Here is a 25,510-nt window from a genome sequence, read left to right as displayed (position 1 = left end):
CTCTCCCCCCTGGAAAGAAGAGCCAAGCCGCCAGATCCAAGATTGTTTATTGCACACAAGAGTCTTCCGCGTATCGGAGCAGGGCTGCCTCCCCCATCCCGCCCCAGGGGCTACCCTGACCCTTTCCTTCCCCCGGGAGGAGGCACGCAGTGGGGCGCCCCATGCCAGCCCCTCTACCCCCACCGGGTGACAGAGGCTTCCTTCGTTGCAGCCCCCGGGGAGCGGCCTGGTCAAAGCAGCATTACGATCAGGACAAAACAGACGCACGAAGACGGCTCAAACCGGGGAGGGCTGGCTGCCGGCAAGCGGGGCAAATGGAGGCCCCACCTTGGAGCCAGGAAGGTGCCCAAAGAGGGAGGGGGGGAGAACACCTCTGCTATTTACAACACATGGCACTTCTTCCGTTTTGGTCAGCCCCAGGGCGAAAGAGGAAGGGCGGTGCCGACTGACCTCCTCCTTAGGTTGAAATGAAGGGAACCAAGGGCAGAGGAAGAGCCCCGCCCAGGTGCCCCAGAGGGCAGGGGGGGGGTCTGTGAAAGGGGGGGAGGGAGGGGAGCATTAGCGGACCATGTACTCCTTCCGTTTGTTGAGGCGCACTTGGCAGAAGCAGAAGCCCCCCAGGATGAAGTAGAGGCCGGCGGCGATGAAGCAGTTGTAGCTGACTTGGTCGTACAGCGCGTGGATGGCGGATACCCCGGACCTGTGGCCAAGAGGGGAGACGGGGACTCATTGCCCTTGGCCGCCTCCCCCGCCCGCGCGCACCCCGAAGACCCCGGCCGGGCAGAAGGGCCAGGCAGGCAGGCAGCCCCCCTGGAGAGTCCAACTCACTTGAACTCCTCCTCGGTGACGGGCACGTCTTCGATCAGGACGGCGGAGTGGACGTTGAAGAAGAGGCCCAGGAGCACCTGCGAGGAGCAGCCGGGGAATGGCAGGAGGGTCGCAAGCCCACCCCAGACCCTCCCGCCCGGACCCGCCTCGCTTCACCTGGCTGACACGGGGGGGACGACACCTGCGCCCACCGCTCCCTCGGGAGCCGAGCGGCGCCTTCCGAAGCGGCCGCGGCCGCTCCCCCACCCCGATCCCACCAGGCAGGGCCGGCGGGGGGCTTCTTACCAGCATGATGACCCCCCAGACGCTGAGCACGATCCCGCAGGCGGCCATCTTCGGCCCGCAGCACAGGAGCGAAGCCATCGCCCCGCAGAAACACCACCGACCGACGCTCCGACCGTCCCGCCGCCACTGATGGAGACTCCGCCGCCGCCAGCTGCCCTTGGCAGGTCACCAGGGGAGCGCCACCACTGGCGTGAGGGAGCGGGGGGCGCCGATGCTGCTTGCTGGCCTCCCCTGCGCCGGGAAGCGATGGACGAGGCCGAGGGGCGGGACCACAGCGGAGTCGCGCGTCGGCGCTTGCGCTCGTCCGGCGCCGTTCCAACAGACGAGGCGGGGGAAGAGAGCGCCCTTGGAGCCTTAAGGGAGGGCTGGGACCAGGCAGAAGCAGCGGCTCCCCCTGCTGGCGTCACATGGAACAACCCCCTTCGCAACAACCGCCGCTTGCAATCCCTTCCCACGGGGCGCAGAGCAGAAGGCGCCCCCCCCCGCTGCCCCCCAGCCAGGAGCGCAAGAAAAGAAGGCGGCCCCGGGCTGACAAACACCGTCTTCTCGGACGCCGCACGCCGCTCCCAGCAACCCAGAGGCGGTGCACGAGAAGGGAGAAACTTTATTGAACTTCCAGAGTAAAAAACAGCAAAGGCAAAGAAAGGCTGGTTGGAGCAGCCCCCCACTCTTTTCAGGAGCAGGGCTGGGCGGGGTCTTTCTCCTCGTCTGGTGGACAGTCCACGAAGTCTGCCAGCATGGCCTCCGTCTCATCCAGGGCTCCGGCCTGAGGGGGGAAAGAGCCACGTCAGCTGGGCAGGCCCACCTGCTCAAAGCCCCTGCCAGGCTTGCAACAGGAGCGGCCAGGCCGTGTGTGCGTGTGATCAAGTGGCTTCTGCTTCAGGGAGTGGTCCCAGCAGTGAAGGCTGACCAGAAGCCACAGCTTCCCCTCACCCACCCACCCCCAAAGGCCCAGTGGGGGGAGGGGGCACCGACTGAAGACTCACCTGTTCCGTTTAGCCAGCCTGGCCCATTCATAGTCTTATTCTACCTCCTGGCAGATATTTTAATTGGGTATTTTTAGGGTTATTTAAATATTGTTTTTAACTGCTTTGCTTTTTGTACAGTTTTATTGCCTCCTCTTTTATGTTTATGTTTGTATTTTCTATCTATTGATGTGTTTTATCTGACTGTACACCGCCCCAAGTCCCTTTGGTGAGAGGGGGCGGTATAAAAGTCCAAATAAAAGTAAAAGTAAAAAGTAAAGGGCTGCTCCCAAGGGGAAGGAAGCTCCTAAGCCGGGTGGTAATCCTCTTCCTGGTCCCTACTAATGTCCTTGCCATCTCTCCAAACTGCTTTTCCACAGCAGTTACACAGTGGGCAAAAGACCGCCAGCATCAGAACCTCCCAGTGGCCCCTTCCCAGATTGGAGCAGGGATCCCCCACCCCAGGGGAGAAGCAGTGGGGCTGAGCAGCCAGCATTCATCTGAAGGGATTGGAGGGGGAGGGTTACAGACACCCCAGGCTTCCCTCTGCCCAGGAAACAGGGGAGGGGGCACATGGGGCAGCTCTAAGAGGCCCCTGGCCAGGAAGTCCAAAGCTCCCCTCCCTCTCGGGGTGGAGGACATTCCCTAGACAGCCCTATAAACCAGGCCAGCCCAGGGCAATTTGGACAAAGCTGAACTGAATCAGACTCCCCTAATGCTTGGACTGGAGACCCCCAAACTGCCCCCTCCCCAGCACAAAGGGCTCTGCGAGGAAACCCAGAAGCTCCACAGAAAAAGAAAGCAGTTGACTCCATGCTGCCAAGAAACTCAGCCAGGGGTCCTTGGAACTTACTGGCTCAGTACGTTTTTAAGCTCCCCCCAAGACCAGGGCCAATGAGGCAACGTCAGGCTGGCCTTAGCGCAGGCAAGCAGATCGCCTGAAAAGGGGGGGGGGGTGTTGCCCCTTTGCTCTTGAACATAGACCACCACTCCAAACACCCAAGCAAAGTGCATTTGCACTGGGGCTCCTGAGCCTTCCTTTGGTCCCCCCCCACCCCCCGCCCTCGGCTGGCCCTCCCCGGATCTCACCTCTTCCTCCTTCACTTCCACCACCTCTTCTTCCGGCTGCAGCGGCTTCTCCGTCTCCCCCTGCCCAGCTGCAGAGTCTGGGCCGGCCTGCACCCGATCCCCGCTGGAACCTGTGCGGAGGGCCTCCTCCGGCTGCAGTGACACTGCAGAGGCTGCCTCCATGGCGCCCTCCTTCTGCTCAGAGTGGCCCTCCTGGTCTATGGGGGCCCCCACTGGGCTGGGCCCCTCCTGCAGGGGTGGTGGAGGGAGGGACTGGGTCCCAGGGAGCAGAGGCAAGGCTGTGTCCTCCTCCGCCTTCAGCAGCAGCAGGGGCCCCACCGTCCGCTCTCCCTCCTCTTCCTCCTGCTCCTCCTCCTCCTCCTCAGGGGGGTGGAAGGCTTCCTCCTCGACCTCCATCAGCAGCCCAGCGCCCCCATCCTCCTCCTCCTCCTCTGCCAGATTGAGGGGCCCGTCTTTCACAGCAGGCAGGAGCGCTGGAGGGTCGTCTTCATTCCTTCGGGGCAGAGGAGGAGGCAGCGCCGCCTCTTCCTCCTCTTCCTCTTCCGTCAGGCCTTCCTCCTCCTCCTCCTCCTCCTCTTCCTCCTCCGTCAGGCCCTCATCATCATCATCAAAGTCATCGTCTTCCTCATCCATCTCCTCCTCAAAGTCCCCCTCCTCTTCATCAAACTCTTCCTCCTGGCCAGCGGGGGAGAGAAGCTTCTGAACACACACAGAGACACCCAAAGCAGCTGCTCTGCCGAGGGATGGAGGCTGGCCACCCTCCAGCCGGGACTGAGCCCAGGGACTCCACCATAGCTGCACTTCCCCAAGGAACGCTCGATTCCACCATCCCACATGGGGGGGGGGGATTAGAGGCCAGGACCACCAGTACTGCCCCAGGCCGTCCTCACCTCCTCTTCCTCGTCCAGGTACTCTTCGTCCTCTGGGAAGTCCTCCTCCTCCTCCTCCTCCTCCTCCTCGCTACTATTGATGTTGATGACGGTGGGGTCCTCCTCCAGTAGAGCAGGAAGGGGGGCTTCGGCAGCCACCGCAACCGGGGAAGACGGCAGCACCGGCGCTGCTGACGCAGGTGGCGGGATCCCCAGGGAAAGGGGCGCTGGGGGCTCTAAGGGGGCCTCCTCACAGGCCACCAGAGGGGATGTGGGGAGAGGAGGGGGGGCAGGCAGGGGGGCAGGGGGCGGGGGAGGCGCAGGGAGGGGGGCAGAGTTAAGGGTACTGGTCATCTTCCCCAGCTGCCCCTTGGGCACGATGACCACACTGTCATCCGAGTCGCTCTCCAGAGAGATCTCAACGTCCTCCTCTTCCTCCTTGTCGTAATGGACGAACACAGAGTGCCGTAACTTGGCTCCGGTGGCCAGGGCTGCCGTCTCTGCGGTGCCTGGAGACGGAGGGGGGAGGGGCTCCTCAGGGACAAGGCGGGGGGGCGGCTGAGGGGCCGCGAGCCCAGGCAGGGGCAGGCCCAGAGAGTTGGGAGGGAGAGGCCCAGGGGCCGGGGGGAGGGGCTGGGGGGCAGGGAACGGCACCGGGACGGCTGGGCAGAAGGCAGAGGGGGTGGCAGCTGCAACCGCCGCAGCAGGGGAGACCTCCGAGGAGGCGGGCAGGTGGGCAGGTGGGGCAGCCAGGGGGAGCTGCAAGGATGGCACCCGAGGGTGAAGGAGGGCGCTGCAGATGACGGCGGCCTCTGTGCAGAAGGAGGAGACCTGCAGGAGAAAGACGCGGAATGCCAGGCGGGGCCTGAGCACCCCCCCCCCTCGACAGGCCCAGAAAAGAGCCGCCCACTCAGGCCTCCCCCAGGGCAAAGCAAAGGGCACCTCCCTAAAGGACCCCAGGGGGGAGGGTCCTGGGGCCCTGCTCCCGGATTCAGCCTGGCTAAGCAAGGGGCCCCTGGATCTCCCTCCAGGAGTGGAAGGAGCCTCACCAGCAGGTTGGGATCCGTGCGGCCTTGGCTCAGCAGCCGCAGGGCGCAATGCAGAGGTGGGGGGCAGGCGGGGGCCGGAGAGAGGCTCAGGGCCAGCAGGAGCCGGTAGAGTTCGCGCCTGCAGCTGGCTCTGGTGTAGGGGGAGCCCAGGGGCAGCTCTGCCTGGCCCAGCTGGATGAGCAGCGGGATCACCAGCTCCTGCAGCCTCTGGGGAGGGAGGGAAAGGGCGAAGGCCTCAGCAGGAGCAGCAGGAAGAGGGGGGGGGATTGAGACACACTCTCCCAGAATGCTGAGCTTGGAAGACCCGAGAGCACCTCCAGTGAGCGTCAGGGGTCTCTGAGCATGTGCAAAGGGCCTCCCGCTCAACCAGAGGGCTCTCCTCCCTTGGCACAGGTCTAGCCCTAACCCTCCCAAACCCCACATCCTGGGACAGCCGAGGCTGTGGCTCCAGCTGCCGTGGAATCGGCCTGGCTCACCATGTGGAGCTGCTCCTTCAAAAGGCTGCCGGAGAGGAGGACGACCCGGCTGAGGCCTGCAAAAGAGAGAAGCTTGGGCTGCCCTAGGCCACATGGGGGTCACCGCAAGCCCCTGTCAGGAAGGGGGAGCCCCGCCTGTCCCCGCGCACCCCAGGCTGAGCTCTGGGCCGGGCCTTTCAGGGCCTCCATGTCCCCCCAACTCCAGCAAGAGCCGCCTGGGGCAAAAGTCACCTTGCAAGGCTGCCAGGCAGACGTCGCTGTTGGCCTGGGGGTCGTGCTTACGGAACGGGCACCCGAGGCCGCCCACCGCGGACAGTTTGGGCTTCTTGGCGGCGCTGGGCTTCCCCTCTGAGGGGGGGCTCGGCTGGATCTGGGGGGAGGAGGGGCAAAGCAGGTGAGGGAGTGCAGCCCTTCGCCTCCTGGGTTACTCCCGGGGGAGAAAGGGAGGGGGGGGGAGACTCACCTTCAGCGTGTCACTGGGGGGGCTGATGTCGTTGATCAGGTGTCCCAGCAGGGCATCGCTTTGGCTGCTGTGCTCCAGCAGGACCCCCGAGGCTGCTCCGGCCACTTGTACCCACAGATCCAGGACCTGGTACAGCCGAGCCCGAACCGCACTGAGGAGAGTGAGGGGGGCAAGGGGAGAGCTCCTCATCGTCTCTGGCAGCAGTTCCAGCCAAAGGATTAGACCGGTGGCAGTCAACCTGGTCCCTACTGCCCACTAGAGGGCGTTCCAGCTTTCATGGTGGGCCGTAGGGGTTCGCTGTAACTCTGCTTTATACATTTTGTAAACTAAAGTTACTTCCCTACTTTATAAATCACCATGACTGTGGTGGGCGGTTAGAAAATTTTACTACTAACAGAGATACAAAAGTGGGCGGTAGGTATAAAAAGGCTTGACGACTCCTGGATTAGACGGAGGGAGAAGGGGGATCTCTGCTGTCCCGCCCAGGGACAGAAACAAGGGCCAAGCGAGGGCGGCTGGCCCGGGATGGAGGGAGCCCAGGGCCCGAGGCTCCTCCTGCAGGCGAGGACCCATCCCTATGAGGTGGGCCGTGGGATGTACCGGCAGCCATCCCCAGGGGCCTTCCACCACCAACCTGTAAGGTCGCTGCAGCCCAGGGGAGGGCAGATCCTGGCCAGCCCGCCACATGTTCAGCACCTGGGGAAAGAGGCGGCAGAGGATTCCCCCAAACCGCACCAAGCGAGGACCGCAACTGCAGAAGGGAGAAGAGAGACTGCCTGCTTTGAGGGTCCGGCACAAGCCCTCAGGCCCCCAGCCCCCCCTTCTCACTCCCCCCCCCCACTTACGCCAAGATGAGGGCAGCCAGGAGGTCCAGGGCCTCCAGGTGGATTGAGGGGAGAAGCAGCATCCGGACGGGTCCATCGCCAAACCAGCTCTGAAAGCAGGGGGAGGGTCAGCCATCACCCTCCCTCTGGGCTCCCAGAGGGTCTGAGTTGCACTGAAGCAGCACGGCCGGCTCTGACTGCAAAGCCTTGCAAAAACTGTTTAAACCCCCCTCCCCAAATGCCGAAAGAATGCATCTCTGGGTAATCCCAGCACTGCCCACTGCCTCCTAAGGCCACTCGGCAGCCCTCGCCATCCTGAACCAGAGGCCACGCGGTCCACGAAGTCCTGCCCCTGCGGCACCCCCTGCGCCTCCTTCCTTCCTGAGCGGCTCTTGTCCTCAAGCCTCCCTTCTCCTCCCTGCTTTGCTCTGGAAACCCACCAGTTAATTACAAGGGGAAACTCACCATGTTCTTCACAGAGACGTCAAGGGCTCGGCAGACGAGGTCTAGGATGGCCTGGGCAGGAACCGCGACAGGTGCCCCAAAATCGTTCCTGAAAGAGCAGGGGGGAGGGGCAGGTTGAGACGGGGACCCCAGCGTGGCAGGGGCAGCCAGAGAGGAAGGGGCACCGGGTCAAGGCCGGACCTGAGCATCCGGCAGAGGCATTTGGCCAAACCCGCAAACCGGCGTTTCTCCAGGAGGATAAGGAGGGAGTTGGTCTCTTCGTCTCGCAGCGGCGGCAGCAGCACCTCCTCCCCCGGCCCATCGTAGTGCAGCGGTTCTGAAGGGAAGTTTCTTTCGTCAGCTCTGGGCCATCGGCTGCCCCCGCATGGGAACGCAACTGGGCTCCAAAGAAGCACCTCGGCTTCCATCGGACGCCCAGACACAGGGCCCCCCTCCGGCAGACCACCTGCCCAAGCTCTCACTCACCCGTCTCGGCCCCCTCATAGAGCATGCCCAGGAGGCGGTGCAGCGTGGCCACCAGAGAATGTACTTGCTGCTCCCAGGACTCGCGGTACTTGAGCCCCTGTGCGAAACCTGCCCCCAGAGAAGGCAGGAGCGCGTAGCACTCGCAGGCCAGCTGGGGGAAAGGAAAGCAGCAGGGGTGACGTGAGCAGCCGGGGGGGGGGGCGCCACCCCCACTTTCTGAGGACAGCTGGAGAAGGATCGGAGAAGCCAGAGAGACATCATCCCCCCCCGCTCCCTTCACTGGGGCAGAGGCTGGGCAACGGGGCGCCTCCTCCTCCTCCCACCAGCGTTTCCCACAACCAGGTATGAAGAATCACAGCACGGCACAAGACTCCCGGCTGAGCAATCGTGCAGCTGAGCCTTTTGGCAACCACAAGCTGAAGGCCAACCGCTGAATACAACTGAAGAAGTGGGGGAAATAGCAGGTTTGATCCCAGAACAGGACGCTAACATCAAAGGAAAGGGGCATTTTCCTTTACTTTGCGTGGATGGCAAAAGAAACAAGAAATGGAGCTTCTCTCCGCTACTCGGAGGGAAAAAGGCTTCAAAGTGATGCAATGGCTGCACCGCAGTGCTCGGCAGCTGCTGTGCCGCACATTTTGCCTGCAAGGGGACTCTCGCCAACTCCGCTCCTCCTCTCGACAGCAGCCGTATCGCTGGCCCCACAAGCCAGTCCCACAACCGGGAGGATCCAAGAACGGGAATTCCAGGAAACAGGAATGCTTTTTTTCACTCCTGACGCAAATAGCGGCACAAGTGTGATCCTAACTGCTTTCCCCAGAGAACGGACCTTAAGGACCAAACAGGCCCCACAGACCAGAGTTTTACCTGCTGCAGGTGAGGCGTTTCTGCATCAATGCAAGACAGGAAATAGGTGGCCAATTTGCCCTGGGATGAAAAAGGTGGCAGTGAGCAGGGAGGCCATAGCGGTGGCTGCCCACGGTGTACTCTGCGTCCGACGCCGGGCACTTACCCGCAAGGAGCCACAGGCTCGAGGGTAAAACATCATGCACGCCTGGCATCCTTCCAGGACAGGGAGCTGGCACTGAGCAAAGGGGAGGAAAGGAAGCGGTCAGCCTGGACAGGCCTTTGAGGAAGGACCTCCACCCGCTTTGGGGAGGGGTCTCACCTCCGGTTTGAGGGCCAGCAAAGAGGTGAGCAGTCCGGGAATGTGGATAGTGCCGATGTCCCGGGCCAGTTCCGGCAGCTGGGCAGAGTAGCGCAGGAGGTCACGCAGCACCAGCACGGCCAGCTCCATGGTGCCAGGGGGATCCTGGGACTTTGTGGGGTGGGGGGGAAAGGCAGGCAGGTGGATGGGGCAGAGCTCCTATATCATCCCCCCCCCCCCGCGAAGGGGAAACACCTTCGGGAGGGGGGGGCTTCCCAGGCTCACCTGGAGCAGGTGCTGCAGACTCCGCAGCCACAGCAGGCAGTTCTCCGCGAAGGTCTCCGAGCCGCTCTCCGTCACCAGTAGCGACAACAGGCAGAGGCCCTCGAACCTGCCCGGCGGGAGAGCAGTGTCAGCCCCCCGCCCGCACCGGGAGCCCCCCCCACCGGCCGAGGCTCAGGGGAGGGGAGGGACTCACCGCGTCTTCAGGGAGCCCATCCGGGCGTTGCTGAGGACCAGGAGGCTGCTCAGCGACGGCGACGCCTGCGGGGGGAGGGGGAGAGGCTCTTCAGGGTCGGGGCTGGGGGCTTAGGAGGGGAAGGCCTCGCTCTGCACGCGCCTAGGGGCTACCTGGCGCCCCCGACGCTCACCTGCGCCTGGCCCCCGCAGTCCCTGGCGCAGCGGACCAGCCCGGGCAGCCCCGGGAGCGGCGTGGGCGAGGGTCCCCGTCGAGGCAGCAGCAGCCCCGCCAGAGCCTCCAGCGCTAGCCCCGACGGCGGCCCCAGGGGCGGGGAGCAGGCGGCGGCCGGCGAGGGGGAGGCGGCGCCGGGGGACGAGGCAGAGCCGCCGCCGCCGCCGCCGCCGCCGGGAGACGAGCAGGACGAAGAGCCGCGACGCCCCGACGCCACCGACGCCGCCGCCATCGCGTGCTCCGGGAGCCTCCGGCGCCGACTGCGCCTGCGCGCGGGACGGGGGCGGGGCCGCTTTGCCGCGCGGGGCATGCCGGGAGGAGGGGCCCGAACGCCGCCCCGCCCGCCCGGGGAACAGAGGCCTCCGCGCCCGCCCTCCGCCCCACCCCTCCCTCCCTCCCCAGCGGGAATCCCCCCCCGCCGAGCCCCCCCTTCCCCGGTGAGCCCCGGGGGGGCTGGGAGGTGGGGGGCGGGGATGGGGGGGCGGCGAGGGCGGAGCGGCGGCCGCGATTGGCCGACTCGGCGCCCACGTGACGGTGCCGGGACCGGGCATGGCTTCCCTGCGGTCCGCATCGCCCTCCCGCCGTGCCGCGCCTCCAGAGCTGTCCCGCCAGTAGCAGCCGCGGCAGCGCAGCCCCGCCGTCCGCCAGCCCAGCCCCGCCGGCATGGGGGAGAAAGCGGGCACCAGGTGGGCACTGGGGGGGTAGCCGAGGGGGCCGCGGCGGTAGGGGCTTCTCCCCGCGCGCATCCCGGAACAGTGCCGGCCCGGCCCCGCGCCCCGATCCCAGCAGGCCCGCAGCCGCCCCCCGAGCCCGCGCCGGATGCCCGCCGCGCCCAAAGACGTGGGGATGAGGATGGGGGATCGGGCGCGACTGGCAGGCGGGGGGGGGTCGCGTGTGGAGGGATGGGAGGGGCAGCAGCCCCCTCCCCTCCTTCGGCCCCTCGGCGGCTCCCCTTCTGCGCGGGCGCCCCACCTGCCGCCGGGCGCTGCTCTCCCGGGGCCCCCGCTGCGCCGTGGAGGGGGAGTCCGGCTGTCGGGGCGGCGGGGGGGGGTGGCAGTAGTCCTGCCCGTCCACATCCTCTTTTTCCTTTCTTTTTCTGCCTCAGAGTTTTCAAGAAGTCCAGCCCCAACTGCAAAGTAAGTCTCCGGATGCGCTTCTGCTTCTCCTTCCCTGCGCTGGGGGGTAGGAAGGAGCGGGTTCCGCCGAGCTGGGGGGTGAACTCCTCTGCAAGCCCCCTTGGGGCCGCGGGGGGCAGGCAGAGCGAAGGGGGCTGGGGGCTCCGGCTGTCCCCCCCCCTGACTCTTCCACTGGCTTCTGCTCCCTGGCGGGGGGCGAGGCTCCCCCTCCGTCTCCTCCGTGGTGGCTTCCTGTCCTCCTTCCTCCCCGCCTGGGCAGCTTCCTTCCTCTGGCAGCCTAACCTGCCTGCCTGAGAGGCTGGCTGTGGGGCCCTGCCTGGGGCAGGAAGAAAGCTGTGCAAGCAACTCCAGCCCAACTGCTGGGTGGCAGCCCTTCTCGGCGGGGGGGGGGGGGGGGGGGGGCAGAGGCAGGAGTGAGCGGCAGAGGGCCCCCCCCCCGGGCCTGGTGCTCTTAGCCATAGGGCTGTGCTGCAAGGGGAGGGATGGGCCCCTGCACTTGAGGGGGGGTATCCTCTTGTCCACCCAAGGTGGCCATGACAGCAGAGCAGAGAAGTGGAGCAGGTGGGGAGCCTCCCGCGGGGAGCAGGCCGTTCCTGGGGAACTGAAGCTGCCAGGCCAGGTGGGGCCGGGGTGTCAGCTGCAGTGCTGGAGGCTTGTTGACACCCAGCATCTCCCTGGCGATGCTCCTAGGCCAGGCTGCTTGCTGCTCTCCCCAGGGAGCCCAAGTTGCAGGTGCAGGCAAACCTCAGCATGATGGGTGGCTAGAGGGAGGCGGAAGCGGATGGAGCCCCTGGGACTGGACCGGATGATGTGCCAGTTGTCAGGGGCATCAGAAGCCTCTGGGCAAATGCTATACCCCCCCAACCCCCCCGCAAAAATTCACATGAGATTTACATTGTATGGCGGGGGGGGTGAAAAGGGGGAAAATCTGTTTGTACAAAACTCTTTTAATAAAAAAAAAAAAGAAGCCTCTGGGCAGCCGTGGGGCGGTGGCTCCAAAGGGCTTCAGGCCTGAGGAAGGAGGGAGTTGGGGCTTATGAGCCGGAGGAAAGGGAGCCCCAAATCGGGAGGGGAGGGCTTCCGCCTTGGACGGAGGGCTTCACAGTTCCCTTCGTCTCCACCAGCTGACTGTTTACCTGGGAAAGCGTGACTTTGTGGATCATCTGGACAGAGTCGACCCCGTTGGTAAGCAAGTGAGCCATGTAAGAAAGGCCCCCGGGGGCTTCCTTGGAAAAACAGGAGGGCAGCTGGGGACAGAGAGGGCTCCAGCTGTGTTTTCCTCACCTGAGAAGAAGGCAGCCGTGTTCAGGTGGTGTCATTTGTGCATCAGCCGAGTTTCCCGTGAGATCAGTGAAGTGGGGGGGGGGGGTGCAGAATTTTTTTTAAGCCTTCAACCCACAAATAGTACTGAAACCGTCGGGGGGGGGAGGGGTCTTGTGAATTCTTTGCCCTGGGGTTCTGTGGCTGGGAAAGGCCAGGTCAGACGCTTCCATCAGGCAGGGCACAGTGGGTCACCTGGGGGGGGGGGGGCAAGCTCTGATTGTGGGGAAGAGCCTCCCCCCCCCAAGGTGACCCACTGTGCCCTGCCCATTGGGGAGAGAGGTTGGAGCTGGGAGATTACTCTGGGTGGGGGCTCCTTGTCTCCTGACACACACCCTGTTCCCTCCTTTCTCCCTGCCAGACGGCGTCGTTCTGGTTGACCCGGAGTATCTCAAGGATCGGAAAGGTGAGTCCAGATAAATCGGAAGAGGGGATCTTGGCAGAATCCTCCTGGGGAGAGATGGGGGGCAGCTGCGCTTGGTGTGGAAGATGGAATGACATTTGGGGAGAAATCAGAAGCCTCAATGCAGGGACAGCCACGGCAGCTGCCTTTGGAGGGGAGCCCCCCCTCCCCCCGCGCCTGCCCCTCCCCCAGGTGGCCATAGAGCAGAATGAAATGGGCAGAGGAGAAGGGGGGGGAGGGGACCTCGAGTGACATTGATTTCAAAGAAGGAATGGTCAGAGGTTGCCCTTTGAAGACCTCTGAAGTCATCCTCACTCTGTGCTTCTCAGACAGGCTACTGGGTGGGTGGGTGGGTAGCCAGGAGAGGGATCTCAAGCATCCTGGCCGGGGCCCCTTTGCTTTCCCATCTTGGGGGGTAGGTGCCTCTAACTCAGCCTCCTGTCCTGTCCAGTGTTCGTGACGCTGACCTGTGCCTTCCGCTATGGCCGTGAGGATCTGGACGTCCTGGGCCTCTCCTTCCGCAAGGATCTCTTCATGGCCTCCTGGCAGGCCTTCCCCCCGGCCGAGAGCCCCCCCGAGCCCCCCACCCGCCTGCAGGAGAGGCTGCTGCGCAAACTGGGTGCCACCGCCCACCCCTTCAGCTTCATGGTAAGCCGCCCGGTCCCTGCAGCCCCTTCCGCCCCCAGAGTGGGCCTGCTCTTTGTCCCAGGCGGAGCGATGGTGAAGACCTTCCAACACACACACACACACACACCCTTCCGTCTCTTCCACAGATCCCCCAGAACCTGCCGTGTTCAGTGACGCTTCAGCCGGGCCCCGAGGACACCGGGAAGGTGGGTCTTGGGGGACGGGAGGGGGCACCGGAGGGGTGATTCTGGTGGGAGGAAGTGGGGACACGGAGTGATGATAGCATTGGCAGTCCCAGCCCTGGTCCTTTCCCTCCCTCGCAGGCCTGTGGCGTGGACTTTGAGATTCGGGCATTTTGTGCCAAGAACCTGGAGGAGAAGATTCACAAAAGGTGGGTGAGCAGCCAGTCCAGCAGAGCCAGCGGGCGGGGCATCTTAAAAACTACGCTGCCATCCCTGCTTGGCATAGTTGCACATCTCCCTGCCCGCCCACCTCCACCCACCCCCACCCCCCCGGTGGGAAGCTGCCCCCAGCATCGGGGCTCGATCCCCTGCCCTCCCCCTGCTGACTGCCTCCTGCTGGGCCCCTTCCCAGGAACTCCGTCCGCCTGGTTATCCGGAAAGTCCAGTACGCCCCCGAGAAGCCTGGGCCGCAGCCCATGGCCGAGACCACCCGCCACTTCCTGATGTCCGACCGCTCCTTACACCTGGAAGCTTCCCTCGACAAGGAGGTGAGGGCCGCGTGGGAGACCCTCGCAGAGGGGGGGGGGGAAAGAGCTTTGCACCTGGCTGAAAAAATGAACAATTCACTCCTCAGGAAGCTCCACAGGAAGCGAGGCGGCTTTGGCCGCTGTCTGCAACTTCCCAAGTTTTGTAATAAGTTCGTAACTTGGGAACTGCAAAGAAAGAGGCCTCTGGCTCTAGAAATGAGCCTCTTAGAAAGCGCCATTTTAAAATATCTGTGAGTTGAATAAGCGAGGTAGAAGGCAACTTAGTTCGGACAGGAAACTGGAAAGCCCACGCCTGGTGGGTCATCAGCCACGGGCTGCCTCTGTCCACAAGCCGATTTTCACACAACCTCTCGCTGTGTGTCGTCCACAAGGACATAAAACACCGTGGAGCTGGATGTGTTTTCCCATTTGTCCAGGAGTGTTTCTGCAGGTGCTTAAAAGTTCTCCAGGCCTGGTCAGAAAGCAGGCTGTGAGCTTCCCCCAGCCCCTTCTCCTCTCCCAGCCGAGCCGCATTTATACTCAAGCAGTCCCCTCCCTCCCGAGAGCTGGTCGGCCTGGCTGGGGAGGGGCCGGGGGACTGGCATGCAGGGAGGCTGACCCGGCTGCCTCTTTTCCTTCCCCGAATAGCTGTATTATCACGGTGAGCCCATCAGTGTCAACGTTCATGTGACCAACAACTCCAGTAAAAGCGTCAAGAAAGTGAAAGTGGCCGGTAGGGAGGGGGTCCCGCGGGCTGGAAGCCTGACTTGGGGAAAGGGGGGGGGGGGCTCATCGCTGTGGTGGTCCTCTCCTATGGTCCGGAGCAGAGCGAGGGGGGGGGTGAAGAAGGCTGAGGGTCCTGCAGCACCGCTGCTTTCCTCCAGCCCATTGGGCGATGTGGGGGGGGGAGATTCCTTGGCCCCTCCCTGGGTTAAGTAGAGGAGGGTCTGCCCAAGTGACTTGCCTTCCCTTCTGGCAGTGCGGCAGTACGCAGACATCTGTCTCTTCAGCACCGCCCAGTACAAGTGTCCAGTGGCCCAGATTGAGCAGGAGTGAGTATCCTCCCCCTCCCTTTCCGAGCACTGGGTGGGTCTGTCATCTTCCTCCTCCTCCTCCTCCTCCTCTCAGAAACCTTGGGGGTGACTGAAATCCACATTTCCCCACCTGGGTTCAGAAACTCCAGTGTTGAGTATGCCTGACCCGTCTTGCGTCTCCCCTGCCAGGGACCAGGTGGCTCCCAGCTCCACCTTCTGCAAGGTTTACACGCTGACTCCGCTGCTGACCAACAACCGGGAGAAGCGAGGCCTGGCGCTGGACGGGAAGCTGAAGCACGAGGACACCAACCTGGCCTCCTCCACCATGTGAGCCATTTTGGCCGGGGAGGGTGGGTGATGGGGGGGGGCTGTTTTGCCGTGCAGGCTCCGGCTTCCTGCTCAAGAGCCAGGGAACTGGTTTTCCGGGGGGGGGGGGGGGTTCTGTATCCCCCACACCCCCACCCTCTCTTTGCTTTGCAGTGTGACGGAGGGCATCAACAAGGAAGTCCTGGGCATCCTGGTCTCCTACAGGGTCAGAGTGAAGCTGGTGGTCTCCCGGGCAGGGTAGGTCCTGGGCGGGGGCAGGGGGTGGGTAGCAGTCTTGCCCCCTGCCTTGTGCCCAGTGACCAAAGGCCGCTTCTCTCCCTGCCAGGGACGTGGCGGTAGAGCTGCCCTTCGTCCTGATGCACGCGAAGCCCCCCGAGCAGCCCTCCCCGATGCAGCCCCCAGCAGGTGAGGCCCCGCTCCCTCCCCTTCGCCCACAGGGCCGGTTCGTGGCAATAGCTTCACCCTCCCCTCTTGCCCCTCCCTAGATGTGCCAGAATCGGATGCGCCAATCGATGCCAACCTGATCGAGTTTGAACCCAAGTAAGAGGCGTGGGGGGCAGGGAGTCTCTTGCCAGAGCGCAGCGACCCCTTGTGGTAGATGGGGGAAGGGGTGGGCAGAGAGACGGGGGCATCAGAGCAGCGTCCTGGCCACCCCCTGCTTGAGCAGAGGCCGCCTTTGTTTGCAGCCGGGGCGGATGGTGGTCTCCTAATGGGTCCTTTGGCAGAACAGGCCCCCTACTCCGTTCGTGCTTCAGCATTCCCCCACCCCACCCCCGCTCTTCCATAAAAGACATTTCCGGCCTAGAACAAAACAGCCGCCTTGTTCAGGGCCTCCGAGGCTCCCATCTTCCCACCGACAGGAAGTAAAAATGGCTGGAGCAGCTTTCTCGGTCCCCAAGAGGCTCCAAGGGGTTCAATCTGTAGGGAAGCTTTGGACAGGGGACGTCCCAGCCAAAGAAAGTCCTGGAAGGATCCAGGGCTTTGCCCCATATGGAGCCATTCCCAATCCGGGAGCCGCTGAATAAAGACAGCCGGAGGCCCAGGTGTACCTGGTTCCACCTGCAGAATGTGTGGGCCTCGAACCCCTTCAGTAGTGACGCAGGGGGGGTGTGTGTGTGTGGAAGCTAAGCCCCTTGGCAGAAGTGCATCTCATCTGTGTCCCCCCCCCCCACTTCTGAGCCCCTGATGCTCCAGTTTTGGGGGAGATGCCTGCCCCCCACCAATCAGCAGCTGGGTCTCTGCACAAGCACCTGCTGGGGGAGGGGGGAAGGTCCCGGTGCTGCCTTCACCACAATCTGCTTCCCCCCCCTCCCCCCACAGCTACGGGCAGGATGACGACATCGTGTTCGAGGACTTCGCGCGGCTGCGCTTGAAGGGCATGAAAGAGGATGAGGAGGCCGACTACTTCTGCTAAGCACCCCCCCCCCCCCGCAAGCATCCCATCCGATGACGACCCCCTTCCCCCGTCCTAATGCTGTAGTTAGGGTAGGGTTTTCATGTGACTAAAATTGGGGAGGGGGTCCTCCCGGCTTCCCTTCCGTTTTCCTTGCTTCTACCATGTACTTTTCCTAGGGGATTTTAATGTATATAACGAGCCACCCCCACCCCGTCTCACGCACTGGAGTCATTTATTGGGCATTACTGTCAGATGGTCCTGTCCTCAAGTACCACTTTGCTGTTGTCTACCCCTCCTCATGTTCCCTCTTTTATATCTACTATTTTAAATGCTTTGGAGGATACCAATAGTAAAATTAGCCCCCACTTTAAAAGGGGGTGGGGCTCTCATATCCAGAATTGAAGGCGGCTTTGGAGGAGTTTTGCTCTGGGGCCAAGGAGAGCCGCCCCTCAGCCAAGCCCTCTGCCCCAGATGCGAATCTGCGCCCCAAGAGGCACCCGGCCAAGCAAAGAGCAACTGAATAAAACCATCAACTGAAACAGCTTTTTATTCATTTCCCCGGCATAAAAGGTGTGTGGGGGGGGGGGGGAGGCAGAGATGGGCAGGACAGGAGGGTATTTCTGCTCAGCCACATCCTTCCTCGGTTCCACCTGTCTCTGCAGAGGAGGCTGGACTTTGGGTAGCAGCCTCCAAAGGGCAGGGCAGGGGGGAAAATCCCATCTTGGCAGCAGAAGCCCCTGTAGGGGGGGGGGGGGCTCACCAATGTCTCCCAGCCCTTCCATCCCAAACCAGCAGAGGCCAAATCCGCAGGGGCCACTCGGGTGTTTCTGGGTGTGGCTGCCTCTTCGGTCACTGGCTGCCCTTCCTCAAGGGGAAGCCCTGCAGCAAAGACAAAGCAGGTGTGAAGGGACCCCTGAGTCCCATCCCCACCACACACACACCCCAGCAGCCGCCTACCTGCCTTCCCAGGGAAAGTGATCCGGATTGGGGCTGGGCTCCATCAACGGCTCCCTTCCCATTCCAGCCACCTAGGAGAGAAACGGCCCTCTTCCACACACGCACCTTCCTCCCCCAGGCAGGAGAGCTCCAAATACGCCCCCTTCCCAGAGGAAGAGCCCAGCTCTGCCTCTGCTTCCTGGGAGGAGGCGCTGAAGCTGCCACCTCCCCCCCCCCACCTTCCATCTGAATCCACGCTGGGCCTGAGGGGAGGGGGAGGGAGAGGTTCAAAAGCTGCAGCCCCCCCAAGGCTGAGAGGGGGTGGGCTTCCCTTCCCCAGCAGCATCTTATGGGCAGAGGGGCAGCACCTGTGTCCGGGGAAAAAACTGCCCTAGCAGCTTCTCCCCCCAGCAGGGCTTGGAGGGCTTTACAGCTGCAAGGAAGGTGGAGAGGGGTGCTTTGCACACCTGGGGACCCCCGAGTGCCTGGGAGCAGGAAAGGGGCGCCCCAGAAGGGAATTCACAGCCCAGCCTGGCCCAGCTTCTCCTGCAGACGGGTCACCTTCCTCCGGTACCTGAAAAGGGGGGGCGGGAGAGAAAGAGATGGGGGGAGCTCCAAAGCCAGTTTGCAGGCCCCCACCTCTGAAGGGGGGCACCCATTTCCCCCGTTTACTCACTTCTCCTCCTGCTCGATGGCCCGGTTGACCCGCGTGGCCTCCAGCGCCTTCTCCTGCAGCCAGCGGGCCTCCAGCGCCAGCCTCCCCGCCTGGGCCTCCTGCAGAAGCGCTCGCGCCTGGCCCAGCTCCGTCCGCAGCTCTTCGTTCTCCCGGGCGAAGCTCCAAGCGCGGCACTCGGCCTCCTGGTGCCGCCGAGTCAGCGCCGCCAGGTCCCGGGCCAGGCAGCCCAACCTGACAGGCAGGCAAGCTGAGCGCTTGAGGAGCCGAGGGTCCCCCTCCACCCCGCCCCGCCAAGGGCCGCCGCCTCTGGCAAGAGCCCGGACCTCCAGGGACCCTCCCCAACCTCGAGGGCGTGGGTGCGACTTCTGCGCTTTGGACGGCCCGCAAAAGGGGGAAGCGGTCCGAGTCCCCCTCCCGCCCCGGGGAAGGTCTACCTGGCGCGCAGCTGGCGGTTCTCGGCCTCGGAGCTCCGCAGAAGCTCCGCCTGAAGGGCCACCTGCTGTGGCGGAGAAGACGGGTGGGCGTCGGTAGGGCTGGGGTGCCCCGCGGACATCTCCCCGCCCCCTCCCGCCCTGCCCCTCACCTCGCCTTCCTGCCGCCACAGCTGCTCCGTGGGGGCGGCCGGTTCCGCGAGGAGCCTGCAAGAGAGCGCGGGAGGCGTCTCAGCCGCGGCCTCGCCCGAGCACCCACCCACCCACCCCGAGGCGCCTCCCCTCCACGCTCACCCCACCCGCTCACCCCGAGGCGCCTCCGACCGGCCGCTGCGCTTCCAGCCGCTCCCGGAGCTGCTCGTCTGAAGGAGGAGGAAAAAGTCAGGGGCGGCTCCAGTGGCGGCGCGTTCCGCAGACAGCCGCGGCCCCGCCCCTCCGTCCCTCTTCCCTCCCGCGGCCCCGCCCCTACGAGGGAGGCGCTCCGCTCACGTCGCTCCAGGAGCTTCCGCAGCCCGCGCCAGCGTCCCTCCCGCGCCCGCAGCTCCGCTCGCACGTGCTCCCGCCAGCCCCCGCGCCGCATGGCCGCCCGCCGCAACGCTCGCCGGGACTTGCAGTCCGGCCTTTTCAAGGCCTCCGAGGGCGCAGGCGCGGAGAGGATGGCGGCAGGGGCGGCGGCGGGAGCCGGGGGGGGCGCCTACAGCCTAGGCCTGACCAACGAGCGGCTGCGGCTGCTGGAGGAGCTGGAGCGGGAGATCGGGGCGGCGCTGCAGAGTGCAGGTGGGGTCTGGCTGGGGGGGGGGCGCCCCTTCTTCCCTCCCTCCCTCCCTCCCGCTGACCTCCCCCGCCTCTCGCCCCCCCCCCCCCCAGGCACGGTGATCCTGGAGCTGTCGAAGGAGAAGCCGAGCGAGCGGCTGCTGGACCGGCAGGCGGCGCAGTTCGGGGCCTCCGTGCAGAAGGTGGAGGCGGAGCTCTCGGGCCAGATCCGCTACCTGACGCAGGTGAGCAAGGGAGGGGGGAGGGGGAGGGGCGGCGAAGGGGCCCGGCTGACTCCTCCCCCCGCAGGTGGCCACCCGGCAGCCGCACGAGGGCTCCAGCTACGCGGCGCGCAAGGACTGCCAGATGGCCCTGCAGCGCGTCGACTTCGCCCGCCTCAAGCTGGCCGAGCTGGCCCGCGGCTGCGAGCAGATGCTGGAGCAGCAGTAGCGCCCTCACCGCTTCCCGCACCGCCACGCCAGCCCCCGAAGCCTTGGCAGGCGCCGCTCGCTCTCTGGACTGGGCACCGCCGGCCTGGCCGCCTTCCCCGGAAGCCCCGTGGCGGGGAAGCCCCGCAAATAAAGTGGTTGACCGGGGAAGAAGTCCGGTGGTTGATCTGGGATGGGCGGAGGGAGGGGGGATGGTGAGCTGCCTGTGGTCAGCCCCCCCCCCCGGGGCTCTGCAGGTGGTGCCAGGAGGCTCCAAACTCAGAGATGGCACAAGACTGGCATCAAGTCATCTGTGCCCCTTTTAAAGCCCCCCCCCCTCGCCCCTTCCCACATCTGGCAGTGGGGAATGCAAAAGTGCCCCTTCTGCCCTTGGCCCCTCCTGAATCTGGCGTTTAGACCTTGGCCTCCCTGGCTGGGAATCCTGGGAGTTGGAGTCTACCACCTTAACGTTGCCAATGTGGAGAAACGCTGGGGGGGGGGAGGTTTCCTGGCCGCTTCTGTGGGCCACCAAGGGTTGGGCCGATGGTGTCGTCCCTCAGCTGCCCTACTTCCCACTCGCACTTTCCCCGAAAAGGCCAACCCTCCCGTGGGCTCCCTCCTCTGCCTGCAGCTCTTTTGTTTTGCAAGGTGAACCTGCCCCCTGTGGAAGTCTGAAACTGACCCGCATATTTCCTCCTCGCCCGTTTTCTGCCAAGCCCTGCCATGCCCCCACAGTCCCCGCCCCCAAAGTCTCCACACACACGCCCCTCCTCCTCCAGAAGCTTTCTGGCCATCTCGGGACCCTGAGGACATGGACGGGCAAGCGTTTTCCTCTTGGGACACAACTGCCCTGGCCAGAGAGCCACCCCCATTCGGGCTGCCTTGGGACCACCAGGCCCATCTCTCTCTGGCTGTGAGGAGGGGGAGCTCCACTGGCCCAGCTCTGCTTTTGACGAAGCAAGGAGCTCCCTCACCTGACTGTGCTCCTAGATGAGCAGTCGGCTGACCCTGAGGTCCGAGGGATGAGAGAAAGGAGGGGGAGGGTTCCCAGAAAGGGGGGAGGGGGGGCAGAGGACTTTCCTCCCTCTCATTCTTTTTCCTTTTTCCCTCCTTCCTCCCTTCCTACTTGGAAGATGCTGCTCAGCATAATAGGTGGGTGGGCACAACCCTTGAAAGCAACCCTCCCCCCTTGACAGCCAGCTCAGGGCCTGAATGGCAAGGCTCTGGTGGCCTCCCTTGACCACCCTCCCTCCCTCCCATCTTGGACAGGATTTCCCAGGAGTGGGGGGGGCTCTCTAGGCCCTGCATCTCCCTCTGGGACCCTGCCAGGGTTGCCTCCAAACATGACATGCTCAGATCCCCTGGGAAATTCCAGGCAAAGGCTGGGCAAGGCTCGAGTGGCAGGGGAGGAAATGAGCACACGCACACACACACCCGGGGGCGGTGGGGTTCATCCCGGGCTCTGTGCCACCCCAGCCCAGTGCAGGGAAGACAGCAAGCCACCCAGAGCTTCCTTTTAAAGGGTTTACACAAAGATGTGACGGCTCTCGCTCTCACACACACACACACACACACCCCTCTACCTCTGTCTCATCTGCCATTGGAGGGAAAAGCAGAAGGTGCCAAGTGTGGCCCTTGTCCTGGAAGGCTGAAGGTCTCCTGGGTGCCTGTGGCTTTCAGGCCCAAAGAAATGTTGGGAGGGGCACGGAGCCAGAACTACTCCAGTCCGCCTACCACCCCCCACTCCACACCCAGCTGTAGAGCGACTGGCACCAGGTGGGGGAGAAGGGTTTCTGGCGTGTGGCCAGAAACCCTTGGTACATGGGGCAGGGGAGGGACCTGGTGGCCCCCCGAATGCAGCTCCCGATGGGGGCAGCAGGGCTCCCGCTTTCAACCAGCCTTGAAGGAATGAGAGGTAACCTTACGTAAAGACATGCGTAGGAAGCTACCATGATCTCAGTAGCTGGTTATCTTATTATACCTACGAGCTCACCTAATTAGCAGAACCAGATGTGGGAATAAAGGAAAGGTTACGCACAGGCATACGCATTACACCTATGGTCTCGAGTATCTTTTAGCTCACTATCTTACCGAGCAAAGAAAGGCTGTATCAAGGAGTTAACCTTGGCCTGAATAGCATTCTGGATTCACTAGTGAAGAATGGGGGAAGTAAAACAAAAACAATATATTGTTGCTCTGTGCTTTCTTTGTAAAAACTGTATCTAAGCCAAATAAACTCTGCGAAGGCAGACAGACATTTTTGACACCACTGCTTGACGGATTTCTGAAAACCTACACAGCCTCCCATCAATTTGAATTTCAGGGCCAAACGTTAAAAATGCAGGTGTCACTTTTTCCATATTAAACTTGCACAAAGATCTGAGCAGCAAAAGTGTTTTTGCTCCAGGTGTTGGGCATTTGCAGTCAGGAATTCCGCTATTTCTGCCTCCCCTCCGCAGACCACCCCCGTCATTCAGCCAATCTGCGAAGCTGCTACACTCAGCTGTCCCTTTGTTTGCAAATATTTGGTCTGGAACTTCCCAGATTTCTTTTCTCCCCACCCACGGCCCCCTCCCCTCCCTTCCCTTCCCTTCTTTTACCAGTTCAGGGCGGGCTGCTTTGCACTCGGTGCCCTGCTATGTGTCACTTTGAGATGGGCAGCGTATCAGTGTAGTAAATAAATGGAATAGAATCAGACCCTTTCCACACCCGCTCACTCATCCCACAAAGAGGGTTGCTCTGCTCTCTGTACAGCTCCTGACCCCCGGGGGGGGGGCATGGCAGAGAGCAATAGAATTCTTTATTTATTGGCCAAGTGTGATGGGACACACAAGGGATTTGTCTATGGTGCCATCCTCCCCTTTCCCCTCCCCCATTCAGCTTGTTCCATAGAGCCGGAAACCCCTTGAAGGATCAGACGTGGGAGCAGAAATGGGGAAGGAAGCAGCGGCCAGACGGGAGTCCTGCTTCTGCTGAATCAGGGCAGCGTCTGTGGCAGAAAACTCACCAGCGGAAACTGCGTTTTCTACAAAAATACACTTTCATTTGTGAGAAGAAGTGAAAGATCCACAAGAACAGCCACGGAAACAGTCACAGTTGGACATTCCAGAATCCACAGGACTGAATTCTCTTCTGTGCCCCCCCCCTCATGCCCCCCAGTCCGAGCCAGGGGCTGCCTCTGTTCTAGGGCTGTAGGTGGGGGCTCTTCCGGGTCTCTCCAACATCCACTCCTGAAAGGGAGAATCGGAATTAGCTCCAGAGTGGCTGGGTTGAAGCATTAGGGACTGCTGTGCATTGGGGGAGGGGGGGAGGCACGTAACAAGATGGCCACAAAGCAGAATGCAGATGGCCCCGTGGCTCAGTCCTCCCCCTTCCCAAGAGATTCTTCCCAAACAGCTGGAACATCAGCCCTTTCTCCCTTGAAATTCTGAGCACCCTTCAGAGCTGGCATGCGAGCACCTCAAAGAGAGGGCAGCTTCTCTGGTGGGAGGCAGCCCCCAGGCCAACTCCAGGGGAGCCTGTGGGGCGGAATGGCTGAGAAGGCTCCCAGAAAAAGGGGGCCCAGAGAAGGTGGGCAGAGCAGCCTCCGTTCTCCTGCTTTGCCACAATTCATTTCCTGCCCCAAGAGTTTGATGGTGTTGGGGGGGGGGGGCTCCCTTGTTTCCTGGTAGAAGGGGCTGCAGAGGCCCCTTCCTCTCTCCATCTTGCCCCAGAGGTTCTGGGAAGGAGCCCCATCACTCTTCTATTCCCCAAATGCCCAGAGGAACCAGAGCAGCAGGGAAGCTGAACCTGGGCAGGAGACCCACCTGTTGCTCGGAGTTCAGGGCTGCCTGGCCGCCTCTCCTGGGGGGCCTCCACCAGCACAGCAGGCCAAGGATCACGAGGGGCAGGACGGTGATGCCCAGCACACAGAAGACAGCAGTCTGATCATGCCACCCTGGCACAGCCCCCTCTTGGCCAAATCGGGTGGGGCTGACCTCCACAATGGCACCTGCTCCAATCAGACCAGGAGTGAGTGCCCTCCCCACAAGCCCCTCCCCATGTCCCCTTGGCCCCCAGCCTTACCATTCCTGGGCAGCACAACGCTTCGGACACTCCCTGGGGCTGGGGCGGCCGTTGTGTGGGTCAATGCCGGCAGCCGCTGTGATGGAGTCTCCCTCGGCACCTGCTCTGACGGCAGCGTCTCCATCGGGACCACCGGGGTTGACCCCACGGAGTTCAGAGGCTGAAGCGGGGCACGGCTGGTGGGGCTCGGTTGGCCACCGCTCTCAGAGGAGCTGACCTGAGCAGACCCCCTCCCTTTTGCCAAGAAAAGGAAATATGGTCAGGCAGGAAAGGGATGCCCCAGCCACTGCTGGGCAAGGAGTTCCACCGTTACCCCCCCCCAAAAAAAACATTCCCTCCCCAGAAAAGAGGTGCCCCCATCCCCCGTCCTTTCAGAAACATCTGAAGACCTGGCTCTGCCATTTGGCCTGGAGCTGGCAGGGGCTGGCCGACCCCTGAAGGCCCCCTTCCCCCTCCCTTTCTTTCATTTTGTCAAACTTTTCAAGTTTTCATTTAGTTTTTATGCCTCTAACATTTTACTTGTACACCTCCCAGAGTCCCTCTGTGACAGATTGTGTGTGTGTGTGTGTGAGAGAGAGAGAGAGAGAGAGAGAGAGAGGGAGGGAGGGAGGGAGGGAGAGAGAGAGGGGGAGAGAGAGAGAGAATCTCTCTGCCCTTTGGGGCAGACTCACGCTTGTCCTCCATCCGAGCGATAAGCCGGAGCACCCAGGGCGCGTCCTCCCAGCCACACACCAGATTCTTGGGGAAGATGAACCTGTCACAGAGGAGGGCAAAGGGGGGCAGCTGGCAGCCAGGCGCGACTCCCGACGGGCAAAGGAGGGCTGTGGGGACTGGGCTCACCTGACCAGGCGCCTGCAGCGCTCCCAGCTCAACAGGCGGTCGGGGAACCGCCTGACCAGCTCCGGCTCGGTGGGGTACCTGTCACAGCGGCAGTGCCCGGCGGCCGCCCCCTCGTTCCCCAAGGCTGCGGAAGGGAGAGCGGCGGTCAGGACAAGAGGGAACGGGAACGCCTCCCCCCGAACCGGGGTCCCGGGAGCGTCGGCGGGGCGCCTCACCTGGCCGGGCGGGCAGGAGCAGTAGCGGCAGGAGCAGCAGGAGCAGCGGGCTGCGTCTCTGGGTGAAACGGAGGTCGGAGCCCCCGCTCCTCTCGCCCGCCGCCATCGCCAGCTCTGCCCGAGGCCGAAAGCGAAAGGCGGCCAGCCGCCAGGGGATTTCCGGCGCCTCCACAACTTTCCCCAGCGCCGGCCGGGCCGCTTCCTGGGAGGGGGAACCTGGTGCCCTCCAGAGCTCTAGCCGGACGGGGTGGGGGTGGGGGCGCCTTGCTCTGCCCCTCCCATTGCGGTGCTTAGCTCCGGTGCCCCGAATCGGCTCCGGCGCCCTGGCCGAAACTCCGTCGCTTCGCACGTTGCCAGCCGCCCCGTCAAGGATTTGTGGTGGGCGCCGCGCAACGGCTCTTCTCGGCTACCTCCGGCAGGGCTCCAACAATGGCCCGAGGGGACCCCACCCCCCCCCGCCCCTCCAGGGCCCCCCCTTCTGGGCCTAGAGCCCCCCGCCCCACCCCGCCCGTGGAAGGGCCGCAAGGAGGGCGGCGGTTCTGCCCGGTGAGGTCAACACCTGGAGCTCTGTGATGCTGCTACGGGGTGTGGCCCGAGC

The 25,510-nt window shown here is 63.4% G+C and overlaps 6 protein-coding genes across 17 annotated transcripts; 2 read left to right on the top strand and 4 right to left on the bottom strand.

Moving 5' to 3' along the window:
- Window positions 1–30: 30 nt before the first annotated feature.
- Window positions 31–1,482, bottom strand: LOC309400519 (ribonuclease kappa-like). Its single transcript, XM_081969068.1, has 3 exons — window positions 1,114–1,482; window positions 829–905; window positions 31–700 (listed from the first exon to the last, which is right to left on the bottom strand). Exons 1-3 carry the CDS (start codon window positions 1,189–1,191, stop codon window positions 559–561), a joined length of 297 nt encoding a protein of 98 aa, XP_081825194.1. The 5' UTR covers window positions 1,192–1,482; the 3' UTR covers window positions 31–558.
- Window positions 1,483–1,699: 217 nt separating this feature from the next.
- On the bottom strand, window positions 1,700–9,847 carry LOC309400514 (proline-, glutamic acid- and leucine-rich protein 1-like). Its single transcript, XM_081969049.1, has 18 exons — window positions 9,576–9,847; window positions 9,404–9,468; window positions 9,211–9,316; window positions 8,947–9,096; window positions 8,791–8,862; window positions 8,646–8,705; window positions 7,779–7,929; window positions 7,494–7,629; window positions 7,314–7,401; window positions 6,870–6,958; window positions 6,659–6,775; window positions 6,025–6,175; window positions 5,793–5,931; window positions 5,562–5,617; window positions 5,086–5,292; window positions 4,058–4,867; window positions 3,168–3,842; window positions 1,700–1,879 (listed from the first exon to the last, which is right to left on the bottom strand). Exons 2-18 carry the CDS (start codon window positions 9,421–9,423, stop codon window positions 1,787–1,789), a joined length of 3,120 nt encoding a protein of 1,039 aa, XP_081825175.1. The 5' UTR covers window positions 9,424–9,468; window positions 9,576–9,847; the 3' UTR covers window positions 1,700–1,786.
- Window positions 9,848–10,131: 284 nt separating this feature from the next.
- Window positions 10,132–17,107, top strand: LOC309400515 (beta-arrestin-2). 3 transcript variants are annotated; one of them, XM_081969052.1, is made up of 15 exons: window positions 10,132–10,302; window positions 10,722–10,752; window positions 11,877–11,937; window positions 12,434–12,478; window positions 12,927–13,123; window positions 13,249–13,308; window positions 13,426–13,493; window positions 13,697–13,832; window positions 14,460–14,544; window positions 14,791–14,863; window positions 15,035–15,172; window positions 15,326–15,409; window positions 15,498–15,577; window positions 15,658–15,712; window positions 16,493–17,107. In XM_081969052.1, the coding sequence occupies exons 1-15, from the start codon at window positions 10,280–10,282 to the stop codon at window positions 16,584–16,586; spliced, it is 1,230 nt and encodes a 409-aa protein (XP_081825178.1). In that variant the 5' UTR covers window positions 10,132–10,279; the 3' UTR covers window positions 16,587–17,107. The 3 variants fall into 3 exon arrangements, with proteins under 3 accessions (XP_081825178.1, XP_081825176.1, XP_081825177.1); XM_081969050.1 differs by lacking the exon at window positions 10,132–10,302 and having other exon boundaries at window positions 10,504–10,752; XM_081969051.1 differs by lacking the exons at window positions 10,132–10,302; window positions 15,326–15,409 and having other exon boundaries at window positions 10,504–10,752.
- LOC309400516 (uncharacterized protein) lies at window positions 17,098–19,191 on the bottom strand (the record flags this gene model as incomplete). 10 transcript variants are annotated; one of them, XM_081969055.1, is made up of 8 exons in its annotated part: window positions 17,098–17,447; window positions 17,526–17,596; window positions 17,972–18,078; window positions 18,181–18,411; window positions 18,615–18,679; window positions 18,764–18,818; window positions 18,919–18,973; window positions 19,101–19,191. In XM_081969055.1, the coding sequence occupies 6 exons, from the start codon at window positions 19,189–19,191 to the stop codon at window positions 18,024–18,026; spliced, it is 552 nt and encodes a 183-aa protein (XP_081825181.1). In that variant the 3' UTR covers window positions 17,098–17,447; window positions 17,526–17,596; window positions 17,972–18,023. The 10 variants fall into 10 exon arrangements, with proteins under 10 accessions (XP_081825181.1, XP_081825185.1, XP_081825183.1 ...); XM_081969059.1 differs by having other exon boundaries at window positions 18,615–18,676; XM_081969057.1 differs by lacking the exon at window positions 17,526–17,596.
- Window positions 19,190–22,061, top strand: LOC309400518 (mediator of RNA polymerase II transcription subunit 11-like; the record flags this gene model as incomplete). Its single annotated transcript, XM_081969067.1, has 3 exons — window positions 19,190–19,388; window positions 19,479–19,609; window positions 19,674–22,061. The coding sequence occupies 3 exons, from the start codon at window positions 19,190–19,192 to the stop codon at window positions 19,812–19,814; spliced, it is 471 nt and encodes a 156-aa protein (XP_081825193.1). The 3' UTR covers window positions 19,815–22,061.
- A 466-nt stretch (window positions 22,062–22,527) lies between these two features.
- On the bottom strand, window positions 22,528–25,363 carry LOC309400848 (uncharacterized protein). The gene is made up of 6 exons (XM_081969547.1): window positions 24,913–25,363; window positions 24,698–24,821; window positions 24,529–24,611; window positions 23,858–24,091; window positions 23,599–23,783; window positions 22,528–23,022 (listed from the first exon to the last, which is right to left on the bottom strand). The coding sequence occupies exons 1-6, from the start codon at window positions 25,016–25,018 to the stop codon at window positions 22,939–22,941; spliced, it is 816 nt and encodes a 271-aa protein (XP_081825673.1). The 5' UTR covers window positions 25,019–25,363; the 3' UTR covers window positions 22,528–22,938.
- Between the last annotated feature and the right edge of the window lie 147 nt (window positions 25,364–25,510).

This window comes from Natrix helvetica (assembly GCF_964273705.1).
Source record: "Natrix helvetica genome assembly, chromosome: W".
Classification (NCBI taxonomy): Eukaryota; Metazoa; Chordata; class Lepidosauria; order Squamata; family Natricidae; genus Natrix; species Natrix helvetica.
This window is presented reverse-complemented; position numbering and strand designations above follow the sequence as displayed.